This window comes from Cyprinodon tularosa, unplaced genomic scaffold, assembly GCF_016077235.1.
Source record: "Cyprinodon tularosa strain WSP-4 unplaced genomic scaffold, ASM1607723v1 ctg1225, whole genome shotgun sequence".
NCBI lineage: Eukaryota > Metazoa > Chordata > Actinopteri > Cyprinodontiformes > Cyprinodontidae > Cyprinodon > Cyprinodon tularosa.
The window spans coordinates 3,839-29,389 of record NW_024038032.1 but is presented as its reverse complement, the minus strand read 5'-3'; the positions used below and the strand labels follow the sequence as shown (position 1 = coordinate 29,389).

At 46.3% G+C, this 25,551-nt stretch overlaps 1 protein-coding gene across 1 annotated transcript in view; it reads right to left on the bottom strand.

Annotated features, from left to right (window-relative positions):
- The window catches only part of abhd18 (abhydrolase domain containing 18), a 29,830-nt gene extending 5,480 nt beyond the window's left edge, over nt 1-24,350 (bottom strand). The window contains exons 1-9 of the mRNA XM_038276177.1: nt 24,199-24,350; nt 22,678-22,762; nt 22,501-22,601; nt 7,186-7,261; nt 4,808-4,892; nt 2,768-2,795; nt 2,253-2,391; nt 1,840-1,929; nt 1,122-1,223 (exon numbers count right to left, since the gene is read on the bottom strand). Coding sequence (XP_038132105.1) covers nt 1,122-1,223; nt 1,840-1,929; nt 2,253-2,391; nt 2,768-2,795; nt 4,808-4,892; nt 7,186-7,261; nt 22,501-22,601; nt 22,678-22,762; nt 24,199-24,329 — 837 coding nt within the window. The 5' untranslated portion in view covers nt 24,330-24,350. The remainder of the gene's footprint in view (nt 1-1,121; nt 1,224-1,839; nt 1,930-2,252; nt 2,392-2,767; nt 2,796-4,807; nt 4,893-7,185; nt 7,262-22,500; nt 22,602-22,677; nt 22,763-24,198) is intronic.
- Between the last annotated feature and the right edge of the window lie 1,201 nt (nt 24,351-25,551).

Genomic DNA, 25,551 nt, shown 5'->3' with positions numbered 1-25,551 from the left:
CTGCCAGATGGGCAGCTTTAGCTACCTGGTGGGCTAGGGGGTTGGACCCCATACCTTGCACCATTCAACCCTTACTGGCCTTCCTTCAGGGGTTACTTAACCGGGGGCACACCCCTTCCACCTTGAAGGTCTATGTGGCTTTCAAACAACAGTTGACACATTGTGTCTTGGGGTTGATATCTGTGGCATACTCTCTGCAGGGTGAGCCCCTGCCTCAGGGAGTGCGGGCTACTACAGAAGGAGCCTGTCAACCTCATGGGCTGCAATGATGGGGGTGCCGCTGGAGTTCATCTTTGAGGCAGCCTCATGGTCAGTGCCGACCACTTTCATGAGGTTTTATAGGATTAACATGGCTATGCCTCATCCTCTTCAGGGCGTCCTGCAGCAACCACCGGCTACATCCCGCTACTGTAGGTCCTGCTGCGGGTTGTTCCTTTCTTTCTGCATCCCTCGCGACCTGGTTGGCATACGTCATTCAGTGCTTGAAGCACTGCCTCTGGCGGTCAGTAGAGATGAAATAGAATGGAAGTTACGTGTGTAACTACGAATCCCTGATGACCACCAGAGCGTTTGGTCCCTTGGTATTGCTGTATCACGAGAAGATACACAATTACCAGTTTCACGTGCCTATATAGGCTGATCACCAGTAGGTCACAGCCTATATGCGCAAGAGTGATCATTCAGTGCTTGAAGCCCAGTCTCTGGCGGTCATCCGGGATTCATAGAACCGTAGTTACATACGTAACTTTCGTTACTGGGAGCTTTGGGAGACTGGATCCAAACCTGAAACTGCATCAAAAAACCTGGAAAAATAAAAACAGCTTCTTCCCCACTAAACGAGGTTCAATCTAAAGAAATGTGGATCTATGTGAAAAAGTGAAAGTTCTCTGTTTGATCACCTCTATGAATCAACCCACCCAGAAATGAAGAGCTTGGAGGATATAAATAAATCTGTACTGAAGGAACCGCAAATAAAACGTCTACATTAAGAAATTCTTCCTAAAGAAACATTATAACAGTAATATTTATACAACACATATATTTCAGGAACCTATGGTCAGGGCCAACTGTATAATGAAGGCTGTGAACATAGACACGGTGTACAGTAATAAGATGTTTACCCCACAATACTCCAGCAGCTTGAAGATTTCCCTCTCGTACACTGAATTAACGGCATACTGCTTCTCCAGCTCCGCCCAGTTCACGGCTCTGCTCAGCACACCCTGGAGCCAAAGATACACATACAGACCAAATGAACAGCTGGACCCAACAGAGACATTCCCAGAGGAAATCTGACATCAGGTCATTTAAACCGGCTTGATCTGTGCAGCCTAGAGAAATGCTCCGAGCAGACTGCCTGCTTCAGTCCATTGGTTCAGAGAAGAGAGCTGAAATAAACCATCAGGAAAAGACATGAAGAGCGGATTTTTAAGACTTTTGTTTTTAATTTGACTGAGCTGTTTTGCTTCAACAGTAACTGCCTCAACAAGCAAATACGAAATACTTAACTGACAGATGCGGATTTTGTTCATGAATGTCCTGCATTTTGAAGGGAAACAACAGTTTTTTTTTTTTTGCTTTTACTGTCATTCTACTGTAACAAGTACAGAGCAACGAAATTCACTCTCTGCATTTAACCCCTCCCCTTGGTGAGCAGTGGGCTGCCATTGTTTTATCTGGGGAGCAGTGTGGGGTTCAGGGTCCTGCTCAGGGACCCAGAGTGGCAGTCTGTGGGAGTAGGGCTGGAACTCAGAACCTCAGGATTCCAATCTCTATGCTCTAACCACTAGGCCGCCACTCCCCCCATACATCTTCATGACGTGAGGAAGGTTGTGTTACCGTGGTGAACACGCTGGAGGCTGTGGACCACGACAAACATGGAATCAGAGGAATGGGTTTGGGCCAGTTGGTCACCGCCAGGGACGCCATCTGGACACAGAGACACAGAGGAGCCTCCATCAAGCTCCTGATCTTCAGCTACAACATGAAATGCTTTTTATCAGTTAAAACCATCATGATGATGAGATTAAAAAGGCAGCTTTCCTCAGATAAGTCTATGGAGAGAGAAACAGAGCAAAGTTCTGATTGGTTAAGAGACCAAATGACAGAAGGTTAACTTCCTCCTCACCGGAATAATGATTAAGTCCTGGCTGGGTCTAAAACACGCCAAAGACGCCCTGAAATGTTCTGATCATGAAATGAAAATCCGTAAACAACCAGCGGACAGAGGAAAGCAGCCGACTCCTACTCACATATCCCCCCATAGAGATGCCGGTCATTCCCAGGGGCCAGTATCCTTCCCTCTCCAGCCAGCGCAGAAGCACAGTAGACTCCAGGATCAGAGCCCCTCCCATCACAAACAGGTCCGACACGTTCTTCAGACACGACCTCCTACAAACCAAGATCATTTCCAGTCAACTGGATGATAGGAACCAACTCTTTGTGTTCTCCGGCCCGGTTCGCCCTGATGCTGCCAGTCGCTCCGCACTATTCAAATTCAAATGTTCCCCTGCTGCATCTTCTCGTGGATAACTGACATGATCTCTAATCGTCCTCTGTTTCAAAAATGCCTTTCAGTTTGAAACCATTTTCTATCCCATCAGAATCTTCAGTTTTAATAAACAAAACAAATATTTCTATTATCAAGAAGCCTTTCAGGGAGTAAAAAAAAAAAATTTTTCAAACCCACAAACAGAAAACATCTAAAGGAGCAGAAAGCTTTATTTAAAAAAAAAAAAAAACGAGAAAAAGAGAAAAGTTTACTTACAGCTGATCTTTGGGTTTACGGTATCCATGTGAGACATCAGTCAAGGATCAAAGGAGACTGGATGAGAACTACAGAGGTTCAGGTTTTCAACCCAGGATGCATTTAAATACATTTATCCCATCTAAGATCTGAGCTGCCAGTAAATTATTAAAACTGATATTTAGGCTAAGAAGAATGAAAGCAAGGAGGACTAAACTCAGACAATTTCACATATTTTCAGGGAAATAATATACTTAGAAATCTTAGATTAAAGCCAGAAAACCGACATTTACATGATTAAAGGTAAAATGTTTCAAGAGATGAGACCATGAGGAGAGACCACAAGATCATTTCAATGTTAAAGTTTTACCTTATCATGAAAGTTTCAGAGAGAATAGAATTCCACTTTATCCCATCCCCTTGGTTGAGCAGTGGGCTGCCATCATGCGGCTCCCGGGGAGCAGTGTGGGGTTAAAGGTCTTGCTCAGGGACCCAGAGTGGCAGTCTGTAGGAGTGGGGCTTAAACTCAGAACCTCTGGATTCCTTTTTTTTTTTTAACAGTGTCCTGTCTGGCGATGTGACAATAAGAATAATGTCATGATCTGGCCTGTTTGCTCTCCCTTAATTAGTCATTCCTTTCACCTGTCATTTTTCCCTCCCTGCCTCATTATAATTTATTCCTCTCACCTGTTTCCTCTGGTTTATATTCAGTTCAGCCTGAGCATTCAGTCCCAGATCATTACTTGTGTTTCTGTTAGCCTGTTTGTCTGAGTTTTTGCCTTGGTTCATGTCCTGGATCCTAGCAGCCAGTGGAAAGAGGGTTTTAGTGTTTGTCTTGTCTCCTGATCGTCCACTGTTCCTCCCCTGCAGAGTCCTCTGGGTTTTTGGCTCTATATGTGGGGAGGTTCAGTTTTTATCCAGTAGGCCTGGCTCCAGGGAGGAGACCAGTTTAAAGTCCTGCTTCAAGTTCCGGTTCCACGTCCCAGACTCCGGGTGGCAGCTGGGAAACAGGGGTGTGAGAAGACCCCGATCCTCCCTACGCCTGCTGGAATGTGTTGTTGTTGCTTGTTGCTCTCAGATGTAATTAAAACTGGGAGTACCAAAAGGGGGTGTCCAGCACAGTCCACCCCCCCTCCGGGAGATAGCCGGTGCCAGCGTACCCCCCCAATCGACAACCCAGGACCCTCAATGTCTAAGTGCGAGAGGAGGTGGGGGATCCGACCGTGGGTAAGTCCAAGTAATGAGCCCCCCACCCCAGTGTCTAAAATGCTAAATAAAATTGGGGTGGGGGACATCATCAGAAGGTGGGCTCAGATCCCGGGTCCCCGTGGCCCCACCAGAGGCCCTGGCAGGGCCGGACAGCCGGGCATAAACAAGCCCAGACCCCAGGCAGCATTCCCCACAGAACCTGAACCCCGCTGCCCCCACCGGAGCCCCCGCCCAGGGCAACGCACCCCAGGGACCTCAGATCCTTGGGCCAACCCTGGATCCACCCAGCAGCAGCAGAGATACGAGGTCAGTAACCCACGTCCGCCACCACGGAACCCCCGAGAGCACCGCATGCGGCCGCCGTAGGATGCCCCCGGGCGTCCCAAGCCCCGCCCCGATGGGGGTAACAGACCCCGGGGTCAGACCCGCCAGGCACCCCACTCCGAGCGCCCCCCAGAGCCCCCGAACCAGCCCCCGCGCCCCACAGCCCCCCACTACACTAAGAGATGGAGCCTCATGGCATGAGGAGGACGTCCTGAAATCTTCTAAATTGGGTTTGCTGGAGCAAAGAGCACCTGAAAACTTTTGGCTCAGACAGAACCTCTGCTAACGAGCTCTGGTTCTTAGTGGGGGTTCTGGTACTGACCGGACCGCTGCAAAGAAGGTTTCAAATCTGTCAATATTAAACTTCATTCAACAAGGAGTAAATTGTTTACATTTTCCAAATCTGCTCCCTCCTCAGCAGGATTTCTTTTTGGATTCATGGGACAGTTTCTAGAGGAACCGGACCTTGGAGAGAAACATTCTAGTGGTGTACACAGAGAACAATGCTCTGAACACAGAAAAGGATATAATATGGATTTTCCAGAAGCAGAGATGCCATCCCAGCCTCCTTGATCATGGGCCTGGCCATCAGGGTCCGACGGCGCCAGAAAAACTACAGTCACACAAACAGAACAGACTCCTGACTAGACAGTGGTTTACTCCAGCTGACGGACATCAACCTGCTTTCTGTACGGCTTTGAGGTTCTGCAGCTGAAACTGCTCCAAATACTGAGCTGCTCCAGACCACTAGAGGGAACACAGTATTACAGAATAACAACAGCGCTTTCTAAAGCCATACAGGTAACACTCTGCTGTGCAGTTATTCGTTCGACTCCCTCTAGTGGTCCAATACGCTAAACTTTAGGTATTTTTTTTATAGTTTAAGGTAATATAATAATAATCTCCATATAATAAAAATAGAACCCATCTCCCTGGTTTAATGCAGAACTGTGCACTCTGAATCTTAATCTGAAGTTTATTGCCAAGTAGGTTTGCACTTACAAAGAATTTGACTTGGTGTTAATGGTGCAGACAAATTATATATATATATAAATAAATAATCACTTCACAGGCCTACGGGAATCCTACCTAGTCTGGAAAAATGGTTTACTGCTCTATAAGAGGACCCTTTGTAAAGCAAGAGCAGCATATTTCTCCTCATTAATAGAGGAGAACAAAAATAATCCTAGATTTGATAATGATTTTATGGAATTCTTTATAAATAAGATTGATCTTATTAAAAAGTACACTAGCACTCCTCTATCCGGGATTGGTTTATCTCTGGAAGGTGAGGCAGCATCTGAGGTAGTCATGGAATGTGAACCGGGTTTAGACTGCTTTGATCCAGTTAAACTTTCAGAGTTAGCAAAATTATTGTCTTCATCTAAGCCTTCAACTTGGATGTTAGATCCAGTTCCAACCAGGTTATTTAAAGTCGTAGGGAAGCAGCCGTTCCAACTGTTGCATTTCCGAATTCTCCTGAGTCGTGTTCGACTTTACACCAGTGAATAAAGTGAATGTGATTGGTCGATTATCAAGGGGGCGGGATTGTTGTGGGGGAAGGTTGGCAAGCACGCTTGGTTGTGGCCAGTGTCTCAGAAGCATCTTGCTAACCAGTTAGCAACTTAGCGCTAGTAGGTTCCCAATGGGAAATTCTGACGCCAGGGCGACAGAAGCTTGGTTTGGTGTAGAAGGCTTCCAGCCGTACATGTTTGAGCCCTTGCCTCGCAACGCTGCCAGTTCTGTTAGCTCTACGCCTGCTGAAGACGCAGACGTCCATCCCCGTGAACACTGGGACGCAACTCAATGGGAAAGGAATGATTCTGATTTCAACCGTTGCGTATATTAGCTGCGACATATGAATAAAGATGCTATGACCGAAAACATTTGATTGACAGATGACCGTTGATATGATTGGCAGAATTTAGGTGTTCAGGCTGACGTATATCTAACTGGCCTGCAGAAGATAACGTGAAACCCCCCCACAGATTTTAAGACAAAATAGACCTTTTCTAACTTTTGGGACAATATGGCCTGATAAAGAGCACATTTATATACAAGTTTAAGCCAGAATGATTTGACATTTAAAAAAGACTTCCCTACGACTGATCTGATCTATTATTATCTTTTTGATCAGGACCTGTCATTTAAATCCCATATAAAAGAGGTTTCTAGAATTTCGTTCTTTCATCTGAGGAATGTTGCTAAAATGAGAAATCTCCTGTCCAGGGGTGATGCTGAGAAACCAGTCCATGCATTTGTTACTTCAAGGCTGGACTATTGTAATTCTTTACTATCAGGAAGTCCACAAACTGTAGTTAAAAGCCTTCAGCTGATCCAAAATGCTGCAGCCAGAGTTCTGATGAAAATGAAAAAGAGAGATCACATCTCTCCTATCCTGGCTTCTCTTCATTGGCTTCCTGTTAAATCCAGAATAGAATTTAAAATCCTCCTTCTCACATATAAAGCCTTAAATGGCCAAGCTCCATCTGATATCAGAGATCTGATTGTTCCTTATGTTCCTAACAGAGCACTTCGCTCTCAATCTGCAGGTTTACTAGTGGTTCCTAGAATTTCTAAAGTAGAATGGGAGGCAGATCTTTTAGTTATCGGGCTCCTCTCCTGTGGAACCAACTACCAGTTTTAGTCCGTGAGGCAGACACCCTGTCTACTTTTAAGGCTAGGCTTAAAACTTTCCTTTTTGATAAAGCTTCTAGTTAGAGTGGCTCAGGTTATCCTGAGCTATCTCTATAGTTATGCTGCTATAGGCTTAGACTGCTGGAGGACATAGAGACCCCTATTTCATCATTCTGCTTTTTCAATGTTTCTTTTTATCAAAGTATTTAAGTTTATTGTAAGACAAAAGAAAAAATATATATTTTATGGTGAAAATGCAGAGAGCTTACATGGTCTCCAGTTCCAGCTAACTGGATACATACTGGCCGGTTCTTCTTCCACCGTTTGGGTTCAATGAACTGGAATCTAAAAGAAGACACAAACTTTAAGAACTGCTTTTACGTCTGAAAAACACCAAATAGAATTTTGTCGTTCCCTTAATGGGAAACGAAATAAGACTTAAGAATGTTTAGTTCTTTATTACAATGTAGACGAATATAACCACAACTTCTAAGATGATTTATTATCCAATACCTTTATATTTCAAAGTATAACTTTTTAAAAATCCGTCATTTATCTGCATTGCATTTTTCTAGTTTCTGTATTATAAAAAAATATGTGTTTAAGTTGTTAGTCGGCAGTTTGATGGTAGCTCTTAAGGTCTTTTTTACTCCATGTCACACTGACTGCGCATAGAGAGGCTCCGACTAGGCAGGGTGGGCAGATCTGAGCAGAGGTTTTCTCCCTCCTGTCTGTTTCCTATACACAAAGTAAAACAAATTCCCCACATTTGATTGGAACAGATTATGAAAAGTCCTAAAAGAAATAAAAACAACCATTCATTCTATAAAGTAAAGCTTGACTTAACGAGATAGAAAATAGAGAACAGATACAGAATGTTCATATATTAAAACCTAATGCTTTTCTAAAGAAAAGAAAAATAGCAACAAACGCCATGAGTCAGTTTCCATGCTGACTAAAGGCCTGGTTATCCTCCTCAGCAGTGTGTCACAGTGAGTTTGTTGCAGATATTTTTGATTTCTGCCCAATATTGAAGCGTGGTCTGTGCTATGTTATTCCACGCCACAACGCCAGAGGGCCAATCAGGATCTAGCTGTGGGTCTAGATACGGCCGATCCAGTGAGGAAGGGGGGGCAAGTTTGGACGACAATGGAGGGACATGAGGGGCAAAAAGAGCAGGGAACCAGGTGGAAAAAGGGTCCCAGCGTTCTTGCGCACCTCGCTCTTCTAGCGGGTCCATCCTCACCAGTCGTTTTCCACCATGGCAGTCATATAAACAAAACAAGCTGGCAAGGAACCAAACAGGAAATACTCAGTGTAGAGTGGATGGAGATAAGACCAATCAGAGGCCTCCTGTCTGCGCTCACCTACAATTGTGGAGAGGTGCAGCAGGGTGTCTGTGGAAGGGGGCGGGGCATATCAGCGTTCACTGCGACACACGCTGGTTTATACTCAGGTTTCTGAGTATAAACCAGCCTTGAGGCAGAGAGATCTGGGAAGTTTATCCAAGTTTTTTCTTTTTGTCCTAAAGAGGTGAGAGAGATACGCTGCTCTTACTGCTCCTCCTTATTTTGGTTTCTGTGAGGCTCAAAGAGGATCACTTCTTAGTCCACACGAAGTCAAAACGAACACGAAACGCTAATATTTTCCAGAACGTTTGTCGTAAAGACGGAGACGTAAAATAAATGTGATCGTCCACACGAATGCATGAAACTGCAAAATGTATGCCAGGCCTGTAAGTGGCACTGTGGTGCCAAAGCAAAAATAAGCGACGAAATGTTGGGCATGCGCACTAATATTTATACATGGTTGCCCTGCGGGTCCATTTTCGTGGTTCAGTCAAATTGAGGTGCTGAACTATGTGGTCGATATTGCTCTGTTCTTCCTGGAGATATTCCAGAAGAAGAAGATTCTGTTGTAAGCCCGACAGCAGGGTGAGTAGCATGAGCAGCAACCATTCAACACAGTACGGCGCCATTGTTGTTGTGATACTGTGTCGCGCATGCGTGTTTAGAGGCGACGCTATGACACATGCGTGTAAGAAAAAAAATGCGGTTAGAGCTTAAAGATGGAAACGCGAAAACAGCGTTTCAAAATCTTCCCACTCTGAAGGCCTAATAAAAAAAAGATCGTTTACAGACCCCCGAAACACCGGCTTCGTATGGATGAGAGGCTGGTCTGGTGAAAAATTTGTGCGTTTAGGCCAGGGTTCGGCTTCGTGTGGACGGGGCCTTAGCTTTATTTCACTTAGTGTGTGGAAAGCATTATTGTTTGCACAGCCTTCACCTAGCATTCTGCTAAACTTGATTTGCATAAAGAATAGAAGAGAAGCAAAACCAATACATAAACAAATAAACAATAGCTCTACCATTCACACAACCTTAGATCTTTAACATTAATAATTTTGCGAAAAATAAATTAATCTAATTCTTAATAGGCTCCAACGCCCCTGCTTTAAAAAAATCATCCCCATTCTTAAATGATCATCCCGTGACATTTTTTCCCTACATAAAAGACATTTCATCCCAGCGCTGCGTGTCCCGAGCCCGTGACATCATCAATGACCCCTCCCACCATAGACTGTTCTCCCTGCTGCCCTCTGGGAAGAGGCTGATGTGTATTTTCTATCCATGCAGGCTGCCTGTATTTCCAGTAATACCATCAAACTGCTCCTGATTCAGTTCATTTCAATGGCGGCCGTACCAACTGCTGCCAATCAGCTTCAAAGAGACACTTTATTAGAGGAACTAGTGACTTGCTAAGTGATATAATGGCTGCCATCCATGTGGATATACTCAGGAATCTGGAATAGTTCACTCAGCATCCACCATTATCTCTCACTAGTCTGTGGGCAGCGTTTAGTTATTTCATCATCCTTCCTCCCTGAGACCTAATAGCAGAAATTAGAGGAAATTAAGTAAATACTATAAAGGAATTATTGGGTAAACTACATAAAGTGGTCTGACATGTAACAGTTTCTAGGCTTCATTAAAAAAATTGAGAGAATGTCCAGGGACCCTACACTACTGGGTACGAGGGAAGGGGAGAGACATGCGGCAAAGGACCACAGGTTGGATTCAAACCCGGGTCGTCCACGTTGATGTCTAAGGCGTATATGGGTCGTGTGCACCAGCGAAGTATGCCAGCATCACCAACCCAGCAGACGTTAGCGCTGTGCTGGTTTTCTGATGTAAAGTTATTGCATCAGATGTCATTCCTGAATAGAACAGCGGGCATGTCGACCTTAGTTAGTGGCTGGAAGGATTGTTTAGTTAATCTCCAGCCTCCCAGATCCTCTGCTTTGGACCTACTGTTACCCCTGGCAACCCCATAGAATTTCTTTCAGGATAAAAGCCCAGGTGAACCTTAACATCACGGAGTGCTGCTAAATTGTTCTCTATCAACAACCTTAGACTCTCCTTGGGGAGACCATCAGTTCCTGGAATAAAGATCTACTTTGGTTCATCCAGAGCAGCTCTGATTCAGCGGACTGGGCTCTGCTGGAGGTGAGGGAGGATGATCAACAGTCCTTCTAGGATGTATTTATTTGAAGTAGAAAAGCTTCTCCTCCATCCGGTCCCTGATTGGCCACCATGTTGCGTTTTCATAGAGAAGTTCAGCTGGTTCCATCTTCAGCGATCACCGCTCCTCTCTCTCCATGCGGTGCTGCTGTCTGACTCCTCAGCTCCATCTAGGAGCAGGAGGTGATGGAGGAGCAGTGAACGCTCTCACTGCGTGGAGTTCACCGCTGAAAGCTTCACTGCATGGTTTCCATAGGAATTCTACGGGAATCCAGGGCCTTCGGCTGTCGGTTGTTTTCGGTATTGAGTAATGTTGCAAACTTATTAAACAAAATTATACTTCAACTAGAAAAAGCTGTTTCGGAGAAACAGCAAGTGGGAATGCTTTTGCTGAATGAAAAAAACTGAAATTAACTGCAAAACATATAAAAAATGTGATAGCAAATCATTAGAAACTTCAAACTGCAGAAAACAATTGAATCATCTGAAGATTTTGTAGGGTAGAATCATCTGGCAGTAAAATGGCAGAAACAAACTCATCTTAAAAGCTGCACTGCCAAACCATACATGATATCAAAAAATGTGTTCAATGTGGACACTAGAAGGGTCTAAATGTAATGTAACCCAAGTTTCTAGAAAAAGTTCTAAAGAAATTTTGAAGGGGGGCCACCTACTTTCCAGAAACATGTCAGGCTCGTTATGAATTAGCAGCAAAAAGAAGAGCTTAATTCCTGTCCAGAAAGAGAGCAGAATGGATCCAAAGTTCACAATATAGGCTGAAAAGTATTAAATTAGCTGAATTAGAAAATAAATTACCAAATTACCAAATCACCATTATCAAAAACTTGAATCTTATCTGGTTGAAGAAAAAAGTAGTAGTTTAAGGATGGGAAGTAAAATGAGGAAGATGGTATTGAATAAGTATAAAAATTTTGAAATCATATGTGGAAATGTCAAGACTTGGCAAAACAATTTGAAATTATTTAAAATGTGTCGGTTGATCAGCATAAAGAAAACAGTGTCATCATTTGAGGATTGAAAATCTACAAACCTATGTGCAAGACTAACCATGAGAAGCAGAGGAAGTACAGAGAGAGAAGCTTATAGAAAGAGAGCTAATACCACTTAAGGAGCTGAATTTATAAAAAAAAAAACTAACCTGCATGAGACGAGCTGCTGTGGTGATGAAAGCACCATTGGCAGGCTTAGGCTGCATGTTACGAGGTTAGCAGATGCTTTATTACAGTGTAAATCTTAGAGCCTTATTAAGAAATGTAAACTGAGGTGTGTGGTCAACAGGCCTTGGTAGTGTAATTTAAAGAAATTTGTTGACTTTGGGTCATAGCTACAAGCCACACGGCACAATGAATGAGTGTGCGTAAGGAAGAGGCTTTTATATTGTAGGGTCCCTTTAGTCTTATTTTGAAAGTCTATCATGGATGTGTTTCAAGGAAAGGGTCATGCCCAGCAGTGATATAGAATCCATTTCTAAATATGAAATCACTGGTTTTCCATGTTATTGGGTGATTAGATAATGTATTACAGCATAAATGGGAGACTTTTATTGTGAAATTCGCTCTGGGGTATGTTGTGAAAAGGTCCCTAGAGTCTAATAGAATCAAGCTGGTAGAGTTTGGGTCATAATGTGGAGCCATTTGCATCAATTAATGCATGAGGATAACATAGAGGCTTTTATTGTGTAGGGTCACTGGAGTGTTATTTTGAAAGTCTAGAAGGGTTGTGTGTTGAGAAAAGGGTCAGACCCAGCAATGATAGTTGATGACTTTCCAATTGTTAAATCATTCTTTCCCCCTGTTATTAGGGCAGTAGATGAAGTGGCAGTGGGAGGCTTTTATTTTGAAATTTGCTGTGGGGTGTGTTTTGAAAAGCCCCCTAGAGTATAATTTTTAAAAAGTTGTTGAGTTTGGGTTATAATGTTGAGCCATATGCTGGGAAAAAAATATGAGTTTAATGTAGGGGCTTTTATTTTGTAGGGTCCCCGGAGTCTTATTTTGAAAGTCTATCAGGGTTGTGTGTGAAGGGAAGGGTCATGGCCAGTAGTCATATTGTATCCACTTCCTAATGTTAAATCAGTGTTGTCTCCCTCCATTAGATTAAAATGTGCTGTTTAAAGTGGTGGAGGTAAAATCTCTTTGAAGCTTGGTTACCTTGACGACATTAACAAGCCTGTCAGTGACAGAGAGACATGCGCTTCACTTTTGTTCCTTTGTTCTCAGGCTTTTTTGAATGGGAATATCAACTCCGAACAAACGAATGCTGAAGACAAACCGTAAATGGTATCTAAAAAATTCTTTCAGTCTAAGCGAGAGATATCCTTTGTCTCCGATTGGGGTAACTTTCATGGCTGTAGCTCATTCACAACCTTAATGGGAAGGAGAGATATAAAGGTTTGAGGCTCCTGCTGGTCTCATTGAATAACATGCAGCTCAATGGTAGAGCAGAAATCTCAAAAGCAAAACTTTCCCTCCGAACAAACGAGTGTTGAGCCAAAACCGTAAAAGGTATTCAAAAAATTCTTTCACTGTTGGCGTCAGCCATCCTTCGGCTTCGACTGTGCCAACTTTCATGTTTCTACTAAAAAGTATTTGGCCACGGTGACGATGTAAAAATTTGCATTTTCTGAGTTTGAGGATTTTTCTCAGAATCAGCGTTTTCCTATGCCCGAACAAGTCAGCTAAACAGCTAAACCATAAATGATATTGAAGAAATTCCTTCAATGTGAGTGCTAGAAGGTTGTGAAGATGTTGTATACCAAGTTTCATGTTAGTACATCAAATAGTTAATAAATGGGAGTGATACGAAAATATGTATCGTTTTGGATTTTGTCTGTGATTTTTGGAAAATCTCTCATTTGATTTCTATTGGGGAAGTGTGGACTTCTTCATGGTCTGGGCCAAACTGTCGGAGAACCGTAAATGCCACACAAATGAGGGTTATATTTCCTGAATTCTGACAAAAAATCCCTACGTTTTGATGTATAATTTATTTCAATTGAGTTAAAAATGAGGGACTTAGAATAATTTGTTCGGAAAAACCAGAACAGCTCAAAAGCTAGAGCACGCACTCTAGCAGTTAAAGAATTCCGTCCATAGACTTCCATTATAAATTTGAAAATCTTAAAATTTTCTTTTAAAGTTTGAAGCTTCACTGAAGCAAAACTGTAAAAGTTAGCAAAAAGCCGAGTTAAACAGTAATAGCAGAAAGACACAGAAACATTTTAAAAGTTGAATGGTGTTTCTAGCTGAAAGTATGCTGAAGTAGTTAAAGGTCAAAGATGATGAAGCTTTAGCTGAAGTTTGCTGAAATCTAAGAATTCTACATGCATTTCAATGGGACAAAAAAATTGCAGAAAAAGTTGAATATCGCGAAAACTACAAAAAATACCTTTACCAAAAGACATAGCAGAATTCTCCTGAACGAGCTGAATGTTTTGATACCAAAATTGTTGAAATTGGTGGAAAACTGCAGGACTAGTTAGAGTCAGAAAAATTTAAAGTGAACAACAATAAGTGGGAATGCATAAGCATTCCCACTTATTGTTGTTTATCACCATTTATCACTCAGAGCAGATTCACCCTCCTTTGGTTAACATTTGGATAAACAGAAACCGTTTCTTTGGATGGTGATTAATAACTCACTTCAGTTATAATCATTTAACTATCATTTTACTCCTAATTTGAATTAATTATGTGGTTAGGTTGGGGTTAGAGATGGTTAGGTTGGGGCTAGAGATGGCTAGGTTGGGGTTAGAGATGGTTAGGTTAGGGCTAGAGATGGTTAGGTTGGGGTTAGAGATGTTAGGTTGGGGTTACAGATGGTTAGGTTGGGGTTAGAGATGTTAGGTTGGGGTTACAGATGGTTAGGTTGGGGTTAGAGATGTTAGGTTGGGGTTAGAGATGGTTAGGTTGGGGTTAGAGATGGTTAGGTTGGGGTTAGAGATGGTTAGGTTGGGGCTAGAGATGGCTAGGTTCGGGTTAGAGATGGTTAGGTTAGGGCTAGAGATGGTTAGGTTGGGGTTAAAGATGGTTAGGTTGGGGCTAGAGATGGTTATTTTAGGGTTAGAGATGGCTAGGTTGGGCTTAGAGATGGTTAGGTTGGGGTTAGAGATGGTTAAGTTGGGGTTAGAGGTGGTTAGGTTGGGGTTAGAGGTGGTTAGGTTGGGGTTAGAGATGGTTAAGTTGGGGTTAGAGGTGGTTAGGTTGGGATTAGAGGTGGTTAGGTTGGGGTTAGATATGGTTAGGTTGGGGTTAAAGATGGTTAGGTTGGGGCTAAAGATGGTTATGTTAGGGTTAGAGATGGCTAGGTTGGGGTTATAGATGGTTAGGTTGGGGCTAGAGATGGTTAGGTTGGGGTTAGAGATGGTTAAGTTGGGGTTAGAGGTGGTTAGGTTGGGGTTGGAGGTGGTTAGGTTGGGGTTAGAGATGGTTAAGTTGGGGTTAGAGGTGGTTAGGTTTGGGTTAGATATGGTTAGGTTGGAGTTAAAGATGGTTAGGTTGGGGCTAAAGATGGTTATGTTAGGGTTAGAGATGGCTAGGTTGGGGTTAGATATGATTAGGTTGGGGTTAAAGATGGTTAGGTTGGGGCTAGAGATGGTTATGTTAGGGTTAGAGATGGTTAAGTTGGGGTTAGAGGCCAGGATTTTCGGGTCCTTTTTGTCCCTTTTTTTCTCTTTTCTTGTGGCCCGTTGGCGTCAGAGTTGGCAGGAGGGTCCGCTGTGCCATCCGGGTAGTTGTCAAAGAGTGCCAGGTGGGGGTCAAGCGGGCCACGGGGCCGGATTTGCAATACGGAGCAGACACACTAGATGGCAGTCAAGCCCTTTGGTTTTCCTTTAGCCAAAAGTGTGCCCGAACTGGGAATTTAGTGCGGATTTTGCTATTAACCCTTTAAATGCTGGCGGTTTTTGATTTTTTTAACCCTTTAAATGCCAAACAGTGAGTTTGGGTGGGCCAATAGGGTGGAAGACGGTGTCATATGTCTGTAAAAAGTATTTTTGCGGCGTTATGGGAGCGTTTGGCGAGGGCTGAGGTCGGACAAAGGGGTCGCCGCTCGGACTCAGGGGCTCACCGCTTTTGTTTTTTGGGCTTTTGAGCGCCAGTGTGGGCTAAGGCGGGCCAAAGGGGTGTTGTGCTGGACACTGGGTGGGCTCAGTCCACGGGCCCCTGGTTCTAGACCCATCCCGTGCCAATTGTCGGCACCCAGTGATGCGAACTTCTGTCCAATTAATATATTGCATATATTTCCTATTTAAACTGCTCCGGGTCTCGGAGATCTAAGCCCACGGGCCCTGTGCGGCTTTCCCCAGGGGTCAAAGGTCAAGTGCCGTGCGGCCCTCTGTCCGTTTAATGAACACCTGTGTCCCCAGCATGGATCTCCATGGGCTCGGTACCTGGTTCCGGAGCCTGGTTCTGGACCCCGGTCCACGGGCCCCTGGTTCTTGACCCATGCCGTGCCAATTGTCGGCACCCAGTGATGCATACCTCTGTCCAATTAATATATTGCATATATTTCCTATTTAAACTGCTCCGGGTCTCGGTGATCTAAGCCCACGGGCCCTGTGCGGCTTTCCCCAGGGGTCAAAGGTCAAGTGCCGTGCTACCCTCTGTCCGTTTAATGAACACCTGTGTCCCCAGCATGGATCTCCATGGGCCCGGTCCCTGGTTCTGGACCATGGGCCCGGTCCATGGGTTTGTGCTGGGCCCTTGGTGATCCATGGGCCCTGTTCATGGTCCTGTAGCGGGCCCTTGGTGCTTCTTCTCTGGGGAGAGGAGCTCCGTGGGCCCGGTCCCTGGTTCTGGACCCATCCCGTGCCAATTGTCGGCACCCAGTGATGCATACCTCTGTCCAATTAATATTGTATATATTTCCTATTTAAACTGCTCCAGGGCCCGGTACCTGGTTCCGGAGCCTGGTTCTGGACCCCGGTCCACGGGCCCCTGGTTCCGGACCCATGCCGTGCCAATTGTTGGCACCCAGTGATGCATACCTCTGTCCAATTAATATTGTATATATTTCCTATTTAAACTGCTCCAGGGCCCGGTACCTGGTTCCGGAGCCTGGTTCTGGACCCCGGTCCACGGGCCCCTGGTTCCGGACCCATGCCGTGCCAATTGTCGGCACCCAGTGATGCATACCTCTGTCCAATTAATATTGTATACATTTCCTATTTAAACTGCTCCAGGTCACCCCGAGATTGGAGCTCCATGGGCCCGGTCCCTGGTTCTGGACCCAGGCCATGATAACAACTGTCCCCAGGTCCCCACACATGTCCCTGGATGGTTCAGAACCGGGCCCAGGGTTCTGCAGGCCTGTGGGGAACCAGGGCAGTGCTGGGTCGGATTAATGGGCCTGGTTCCGGAGCCTGGTTCTGGGTGAGCGGGTCATGATAACAACTGTCCACAGGTACACACACATGTCCCTGGATGGTTCAGAACCAGGCCCCGCGGTTCTGCGGGCCTGTGGGGAACCAGGGCAGTGCTGGGTCGGATTAATGGGCCTGGTTCCGGAGCCTGGTTCTGGACCCAGGCCATGCAAACAACTGTCCCCAGGTCCCCACACATGTCCCTGGGTGGTTCAGAACCAAGCCCCGCGGTTCTGGAGGCCTGTGGGGAACCAGGGCGGTGCTGGGTCGGATTAATGGGCCTGGTTCTGGGTGAGCGGGTCATGCTTACAACAGTCCCCAGGTCCCCACACATGTCCCCGGGTGGTTCAGAACCGGTCCCCGCGGTTCTGGAGGCCTGTGGGGAACGGGGGGGCCCGCTTGTGGGCCCCCCTGGGCCCGGGCCTTGTATATGGTTGACCGGCCCTGCTAAAATCAGTTTGCGGCCCCGCTGAGCTCTGACTCTGGGGAGAGGAGCTCCGTGGGCCCGCTCCCTGGTTCTGGACCCAGGCCATGCAAACAACTGTCCCGAGGTCCCCACACATGTCCAGAACCGGGCCCAGGGTTCTGGAGGCCTGTGGGGAACCAGGGCATTGCTGGGTCGGATTAATGGGCCTGGTTCTGGAGCCCGGTTCTGGGTGAGCAGGCCATGCGAACAACTGTCCCCAGGTCCCCACACATGTCCCTGGATGGTCCAGAACCGGGCCCAGGGTTCTGGAGGCCTGTGGGGAACCAGGGCATTGCTGGGTCGGATTAATGGGCCTGGTTCTGGAGCCTGGTTCTGGGTGAGCGGGCCATGCTCCCAACTGTCTCCAGTTCTGGATCTCTGAAAGCTTTTCTTTTATTTTTCAGATATCTTCTGCACAATGACCCGTCCTAGGAAAGCCTTTGACTGCCCGTTGTGCCACTACAGTTATAAGTATCTGGGTAAGCATCTGATTAACATGCACCACATGAAGAATCAGCAGGAGCGCAAAATAATTCTCCAGCATGCAAGTGGTCGGATCAATATTCGGAAGCTGCCCTGTCCTGTGGAGGGATGTGAATACCGCCAGTCCAGGCTGGACAAACACTTGTACCAGGCCCACGTCGAGATGCCCGTGGAGGACATAGATCAGCTGGTGCGATGCTTGAAGCTCCAGATTACGATTCAGAAACTGAGGGATCTGCGGGCCACTGACCCGACACCACCGATGATGTCTTATCTTGACCTGGATGAAGCCGAGGCCGCCATGCGGCACGTACCAATGCCGGGCGATGATGATGACCCGGCGGGTCCTTCCTGCGTCTCGTGCCAGGAGCTGGAGGCCAAGAACCGCAAGCTGCTCTGTGACCTGAGGTACGTTCGTTTGAAGCTTCGCAGTCAGATCCGCATGTACAAACGAGCCAAAAAGACCATCAGTAATCTGGAAAAGGTATGTATTTTAAATATTTTACTATAATCAATTACTTGGCCTGCGTTAAAGGGGACACATTGGTGGCTAACCCTGTGCTCATCTATGTCCCAGACACTCCAGCGTTCCATCTCGAGCCCCTCTGTGTCCCAAGAATCGGTGCACGCGGTGGAAGGAGAACCAGGAGCAGAACCAGAGACGTCCTCTCCAGAAATTGAGGCCCAGCCGAAGCCAGCCAGACGGGTCTCCCTCGCAGTCCTGCATACGTATCCACAGTTTCCTCCAGTCATATGTGAGGATCCTCCCTTGTGGCCTCATTTTCTTCTATTTTCATAAACTACACACGCTTGTTTTAACTCTGCTTTATTTAGTGGAATACATGCAAGAATACTGGGTCCATTTAAAGGGCTCCTCGGCCACAAAGAAGCACCAGGAGAACCAAAAGTCGAAGGTGGGGCGCATCATGCAGTTTCTATCTTTCCTGTCGGAGGGTCGGACGATTCTGGGGAACTGGATGTTCCTCAACAACGTCAAAAAGATCCACAAGTAAGCTTAAAGCCTTCTCCGATGTGGATCCCCACTTTTGTCCGTCTAATATTGAACGTTTTAATGCTTAAAGCTTTTTCCGATTTCGATGCACACTTTTGTCCATTTAATGCTGGGCAGGTTTCCAGAGCATCTCATGGCTGAGGGGAAAGCGGTAACCACCATCCGAGCATACCACATCAACATAGCTGAATTCATCACGTTCTTCCGGGACACACCACCGGCATCCTCCAGAATGTCCCGGGCTGCCGTGTTTGCGGTTGCTCGCGCCCTGTCTGCGATCATCTCGAGGCTGGGGAGGCGTGTGGTCATTCAACAGATCCGAGTTAAAAAGCAAAAAATCAGCACTGCGATTCCCAGGGAGGCTCTCAGAAGGTGCCAGGCCCTGGCCCGGCAAACTATTCCAAATATTCTCTGTAAGTCTTATCAGAGTTCTGGACATTAAGTAACACTAGCTCGTGCTTCAGACTGTCCCACAGCTAACCCTCTAATGTGTTTAGCTGCACTGGCCACCAAGGCTAACCCGGAGACAAGGAGGAGGTTTTACGGGTACTTCAGCGCCTATGTGGCCAGCCTTTACGGGCACAGAGCGGGGGTCCTAAAAAACATGACCGTGTCAGAGGTCCGCGAAGCCCGCCAGGAGGGCGGTACTGGAGAGCAGGGGGGCTTCGTGATCAATGTAAGTGTACCGATGTTGCACTCATAGACACAGCCTATATTCACCTGTGTCCCAGACATACGTGGTCACCGATGGATGTTTCCATGTGTCCAGTGACTTCCACCCTGCTTTGCTCTGCAGGTCAAGGAGCACAAAACGAACCGGGCCTTCGGACCGGCACAGATCTTCCTCACGTCAGAGGAATATTCCTGGATCGAGCGGTGGGTCGACATCCGGGACAAACTGCAGCCTAAAACGGATCGCGTCTTTTTCTCGGGGAGCCATGGTACGATGGAGAAGCTGCTCGGTCTAATGCAAACGGCGTGGAAGGAGATGGGGTTACCCGGATGTCCTACGTTCACCCACTTCAGGACAACTATTGCGACTTATGTAAGTGATTTTATTTATTTAAAAAAAAAGTAAAGTATTTAACAACTTTCTCCCTTTTTTGTGTTTTTTTTTCTCCAGGCCAGAAACGTTCTCTCTCCAAAGTCTCGTCAGAGCATATCTAAAACCATGTGCCATGACACGTCAACGGCGGACAAATTCTATAGTCTCCACCTGGATGCTGCTCAGCTTTCCGAGATCCGGAAGAAGTTTGAGCTTGCCACCCAGCCATCTGGGGACCCTGATGAAGATGACTTTGTGTCCCACCCACAACAGGGTCTCCTAGCCATTTCGGAGTCCTCCAGCGGAGAAGAACAAGAGACCGGGGGGAAAAAAACAGGAAAAAGGGTATGCTATTGGCATAAAGTGTCTGCCATACACAGAGTTTAACATGTATTAATTTGTGGGTTTTTTTTCTTTGTATTTCAGAAACCCAAAAAGGCCCAGGACACTACGTCGGAAAGCGAGGCCACCAGCCAGGAAACTACATCGCCCAGCCAGGGGAGCGCATCGCCCAGCCAGGGGAGCGCATCGCCCAGCCAGGGGAGCGCATCGTCCAGCGAGGGGAGCGCGTCGTCCAGCCAGGGCAGCACACCACCAGCCCAGCAGAGCCCACCAGAAGAACCGGGCCAGGAGGAATCATCGAGCCAGGGCAGCCCACCACTGACCCAGGCCCAGGGCACCCAGACACTGAGCCAGGCCACCCCAAAACCAGAACCGGGCCAGGGCAGCCCAGAACCGGGCCAGGAGGCACCACTGTCCCAGCTCAGCCCACAACTAACACCGGCCCGGTTCAGCCCACTGTCCCGGCGTGGCCAGGAGGAACCATCGAGCCAGGACAGCCCAATGTCCCAGGGCAGCCCACAATCAATTTGCGTTGATGACGACTTCTGTCCCATTCAAAAGTAATACGGGAGGGCTCGTTTTATCGTGCCCAGCCATGTCCGATGCTCGGTAGCGCCCCTGTGTCAATGGCGAAGTGCCTATTTATGTCTGGGCCCCTGGTAAAGCGGATGCCGACTTTTTTCCCATTCAAAAGTAATAGGGGATGGCTCGTTCTATCGTGCCCAGCCATGTCCGATGCTCGGTAGCGCCCCTGTGTCAATGGCGAAGTGCCTATTTATGTCTGGGCCCCTGGTAAGGTAGAATGCCGACTTCTGCCCCATTGAAAAGTAATACGGGAGGACCAATTCAATTGTGCCCAGCCATGTCTGATGCTCCGATGCGCCCCGGTGTCAACGGCGAATTGCCTATTTATGTCTGGGCCCCTGGTAAGGCAGATGCCGACTTTTTTCCCATTCAAAAGTAATAGGGGATGACCAATTCAATTGTGCCCAGCCATGTGAGATGCTCCGGTGCGCCCCGGTGTCAACGGCCAAGTGCCTATTTATGTCTGGGCCCCTGGTAAGGTTGATGCCGACTTCTGCCCCATTCAAAAGTAATACGGGAGGACCAATTCAATTATGCCCAGCCATGTCTCGGTCCTGATGCAACCTAATGTCCCACCCCCAAATGCCTCATCTCGACCCGAGTTCCCGGGGCCTAGGAAATGTCCAATTAATTTTTGCGACAAAATGTCCCCATGCAAAGAACTACCGAGGTGTCCACATTGTTTCTGGAGACCTCTGGTGGTCGTTTCGGAAACAGCACTCTAACTTGCAAAAAAATTAAGTTTTTTGTCAAACTTTGCCCACTTTGGGGGTCCGCCCCGGGCTCAGGGTGGGCGTGAAAAATCGGGTGACCCGGGCATAAGGGTCACCAGGCCTTGCTCTATTTTTAGGGCCAGGTCCCCGGACCCTGGGGCCTCCGGTTTGGCCCCAGTAATTTTTCAAAAAACTCTCAAAAATGCGCCCGGGTGTCTGAAAACTTCGCTCTTCCCCTATTGTGGGTTAGAGGTGGTTAGGTTGGGGTTAGAGCTGGTTAGGTTGGGGTTAGATATGGTTAAGTTGGGGTTAGAGGTGGTTAGGTTGGGGTTAGATATGGTCAGGTTGGGGTTAAAGATGGTTAGGTTGGGGCTAAAGATGGTTATGTTAGGGTTAGAGATGGCTAGGTTGGGGTTAGAGATGGTTAGGTTGGGGCTAGAGATGGTTAGGTTGGGGTTAGAGATGGTTAAGTTGGGGTTAGAGATGGTTAGGTTGGGGTTAGAGATGGTTAAGTTGGGTTTAGAGGAGGTTAGGTTGGGGTTAGAGGTGGTTAGGTAGGGGTTAGATATGGTTAGGTTGGGGTTAAAGATGGTTAGGTTGGGGCTAAAGATGGTTATGTTAGGGTTAGAGATGGCTATGTTGGGGTTAGAGATGGTTAGGTTGGGGTTAGAGGTGGTTATGTTAGGGTTAGAGACGGCTATGTTGGGGTTAGAGATGGTTAGGTTGGGGTTAGAGATGGTTAGGTTGGGGTTACTGATGGTTAGGTTAAGGCTAGAGATGGTTAAGTTGGGGTTAGAGATAGTTAGGTTGGGGTTAGAGAAAATCATATGGTGAATTGACATGAATCCATCTGGAATAACACAGGGGCTTATCCTGTATTTTATTTATATGTCTTGGGTACAATTGTATTTGATAAAAAGAAAGCTGCCATGAAAAGCAGACTCGAAAAAACTTGGAATAAAGCTGAAGAAGAACAAGTTGTTAGTTAATGTTGACAACCTCTAAAGATCACTGGTCACTCATCACTATCAAACAAACCTGGCTTTCACTGCCTCTGGGGGCAGGATTCCTGGAACCAGCTGCTCCAGTGGAGAGATGAAGAACCCATCATGGATGCGACAGTCAGCAAGCTCCTCTGTCTGGACACAACGTAGAACAAGAATGAAGGGAGAATGACAAAAACACTCGGCTCATTGTTGAGGAAAACCAACAAACCTTGTTGATGTAAACTGGATAGTCCACAGGAACCAGTGTTTTGCACTTCTCTCTGTCTCCAACAATCTTTCGAAACTCAAAGATTCTAAAATGTAAAATGAGTAGAATGAATGTTTGAAATCAGGGGAAGCAGTAAAGGAGGTGTTCAGTCTGGCCACCGTGGTACACTGGCCTAACTGGTGCACGAATACTGGTCCTTCTGGAAGGTTGTCATGACAGCAAGGTGCTCAAAATGGGTCAAATAAACAGAGAACACTAAGAATCAGATGACCATCAGCTCATTTCATCTGTTTTGGAACCAGCTGCATTTTATGGAGATGCTATATTTCTGGGAATATTCTGGCATTTCCTGTTGTTTAAGGATGTTTGAGGATGTTCAGTTCTCTCTGGGGATGCTTCTTTGTTTGTTCAGAGCCGAGAGTCTCTGCAGATTTCTATCTGGTTTCATAAAGACAAACGGTTCCTGATCTTTTGATGACTCTGGACTAAGAGAGTCCTAGACTAAAGGTTCAGTCTCTCTCTAGGATTCGGGTTCAGGAAACCAGTTCCAAACCCAAATGCTTTGACATCCCACCTCTCCTCCCACATGTTTTGAGCCCCTTTTTCTGTGACTGCAGTCACACTAGCAGGACCACTGAGGTCCCTGTTGGGCCAGTGAAGATGGGTGAGTTAGCAATCAGAGGGCAGTTCTTTTGCTCCAATTCCAGAACTGGATTCACTGCACATAAAAACTGTCCTCATGATGAAAACCATATGGTGAAACAAAAACACTTCATTTCCAGTTTAAAATCAGTTCATATCAAGTGGATTTCTAGACTGTACATAAAACTTAGTACATAAAACGGTTGTGGTGACCCACGGCATCCCCCCCTTATTGTCTATCAGACAGAGAATGAGCCTGGAGATCAGAGGGGGCAGACCTGGCTGTGATCCTAGATATCCAGAGAACACATTCTATGCTTTTATCTCTAACCCTCACTTCTGGTTCTCCTCTTCACTTTTTCATTCCTCTATTTTTAAAAATAATCTATTATCTGAAACTCTTCCCATCGCAGCTGGAGCACTCTCCGATGCTGGCTATAAAACAACCCAACCAGACTCGCCTAAAAAAGGCGAACTGTTCTCTGAGCTATTTTAGCTCTCATTGGACGGAGCTCTGCCTCTCTAACCAGGAAGCTGATGAAGCCTTTAGGTCCATTAGAGGCTTAGAAAACCTATTCATGTCTGCCTGGGCATGTTACGACCAGATACTGTGATGTCAGAAATGGGTCCAAATGTAAGCAGATTCTATTGGCCCGGATCTCCAGCATAGATGATGCCTTCCCTCCCAGCCAGATGCTACACTAATGGAGGGGAAGCAATATCAGCGGCTGAGGGAAAAACTGGTCACAAAACAGTTTTTTAACATAGAAAAACAATTCAAAGATTGGATCCAGATAATATCCTTTACACGCTTTGGGAAGGTTATTGGTCCAAGAACAGAAGATGATCCAATCCACAGCAGGAACAGAACCAACTTACCTTTTCAGGTCTTCAGGCTTCCCCCATCCACCGATGAAAAGCTTGGTGAGGAGAAGTCTTCTGTAAAACACATCCAGCCGACTTACACCCATGGATTGGCCCTGGGCATCTGCGCTGACAGAGAAGCACATGACTTTATGCACGCATAATACCAAAAGGAGAGGTGGACGTTGGTGGTAAATGGACATCAAACTTTAAGACATGAAGGAGATATGAATAAACCATGGTCATTTCTAATAGGAGGTAAAACACCATTTAGATGACTTTAATTAGAACGAAAATAATCCTTTTTCTTCTTAGAAACATAATTTTTTGAAATTCATCTGCTTCTAAATGCAAAAGACAAGAAACAGATACTTAAAACATTCAATGGAAACACGAATATCCAAATATAATCCTGCCCAAGGGAAAAATTAAAGGATCACCCTTAATAAAAGGGGCCCAGTCACCCTTATAAAGGGGCCCAGTCGCCCTTAATAAAGGGGCCCAGTCACCCTTATAAAGGGGCCCAGTCGCCCTTAATAAAGGGGCCCACTCACCCTTATAAAGGGGCCCAGTCGCCCTTAATATAGGGGCCCACTCACCCTTATAAAGGGGCCCATTCACCCTTAATAAATGGCCCATTCACCCTTAATAAAGGGGCCCAGTCACCCTTATAAAGGGGCCCATTCACCCTTAATAAAGGGGCCCAGTCACCCTTATAAAGGGGCCCATTCACCCTTAATAAAAGGCCCATGTGACCCTTATAAAGAGGCCCAGTGACCCTTAATAAAGGGACCCAGTCGCCCATAATAAAGGGGCCCAGTCACCCTTAATAAAGGGATCAAGTCACCCTTAATAAAAGGGGCCCAGTCACCCTTAATAAAAGGGACCCAGTCACCCTTAATAAAGCGACCCAGTCACACTTAATAAAGGGACCCAGTCGCCCTTAATTAAGCGACTCAGTCACCCTGAATAAAAGGGGCCCAGTCGTCCTTAATAAAGAGACCCAGTCACCCTTAATAAAGCGACCCAGTCACCCTTAATAAAAGGGGCCCAGTCACCCTTAATAAAGCGACCCAGTCGCCCTTAATAAAAGGGACCCAGTCACCCTTAATAAAGCGACCCAGTCACCCTTAATAAAGCGACCCAGTCGCCCTTAATAAAAGGGGCCCAGTCACCCTTAATAAAGCGACCCAGTCGCCCTTAATAAAGGGGCCCAGTCACCCTTATAAAGGGGCACAGTCGCCCTTAATAAAGGGGCCCAGTCACCCTTATAAAGGGGCCTAATCGCCCTTACAAAGGGTCCCAGTCACCCTTAATAAAGGGGCCCAGTCTCCCTTATAAAGGGGCCTAGTCGCCCTTATAAAGGGG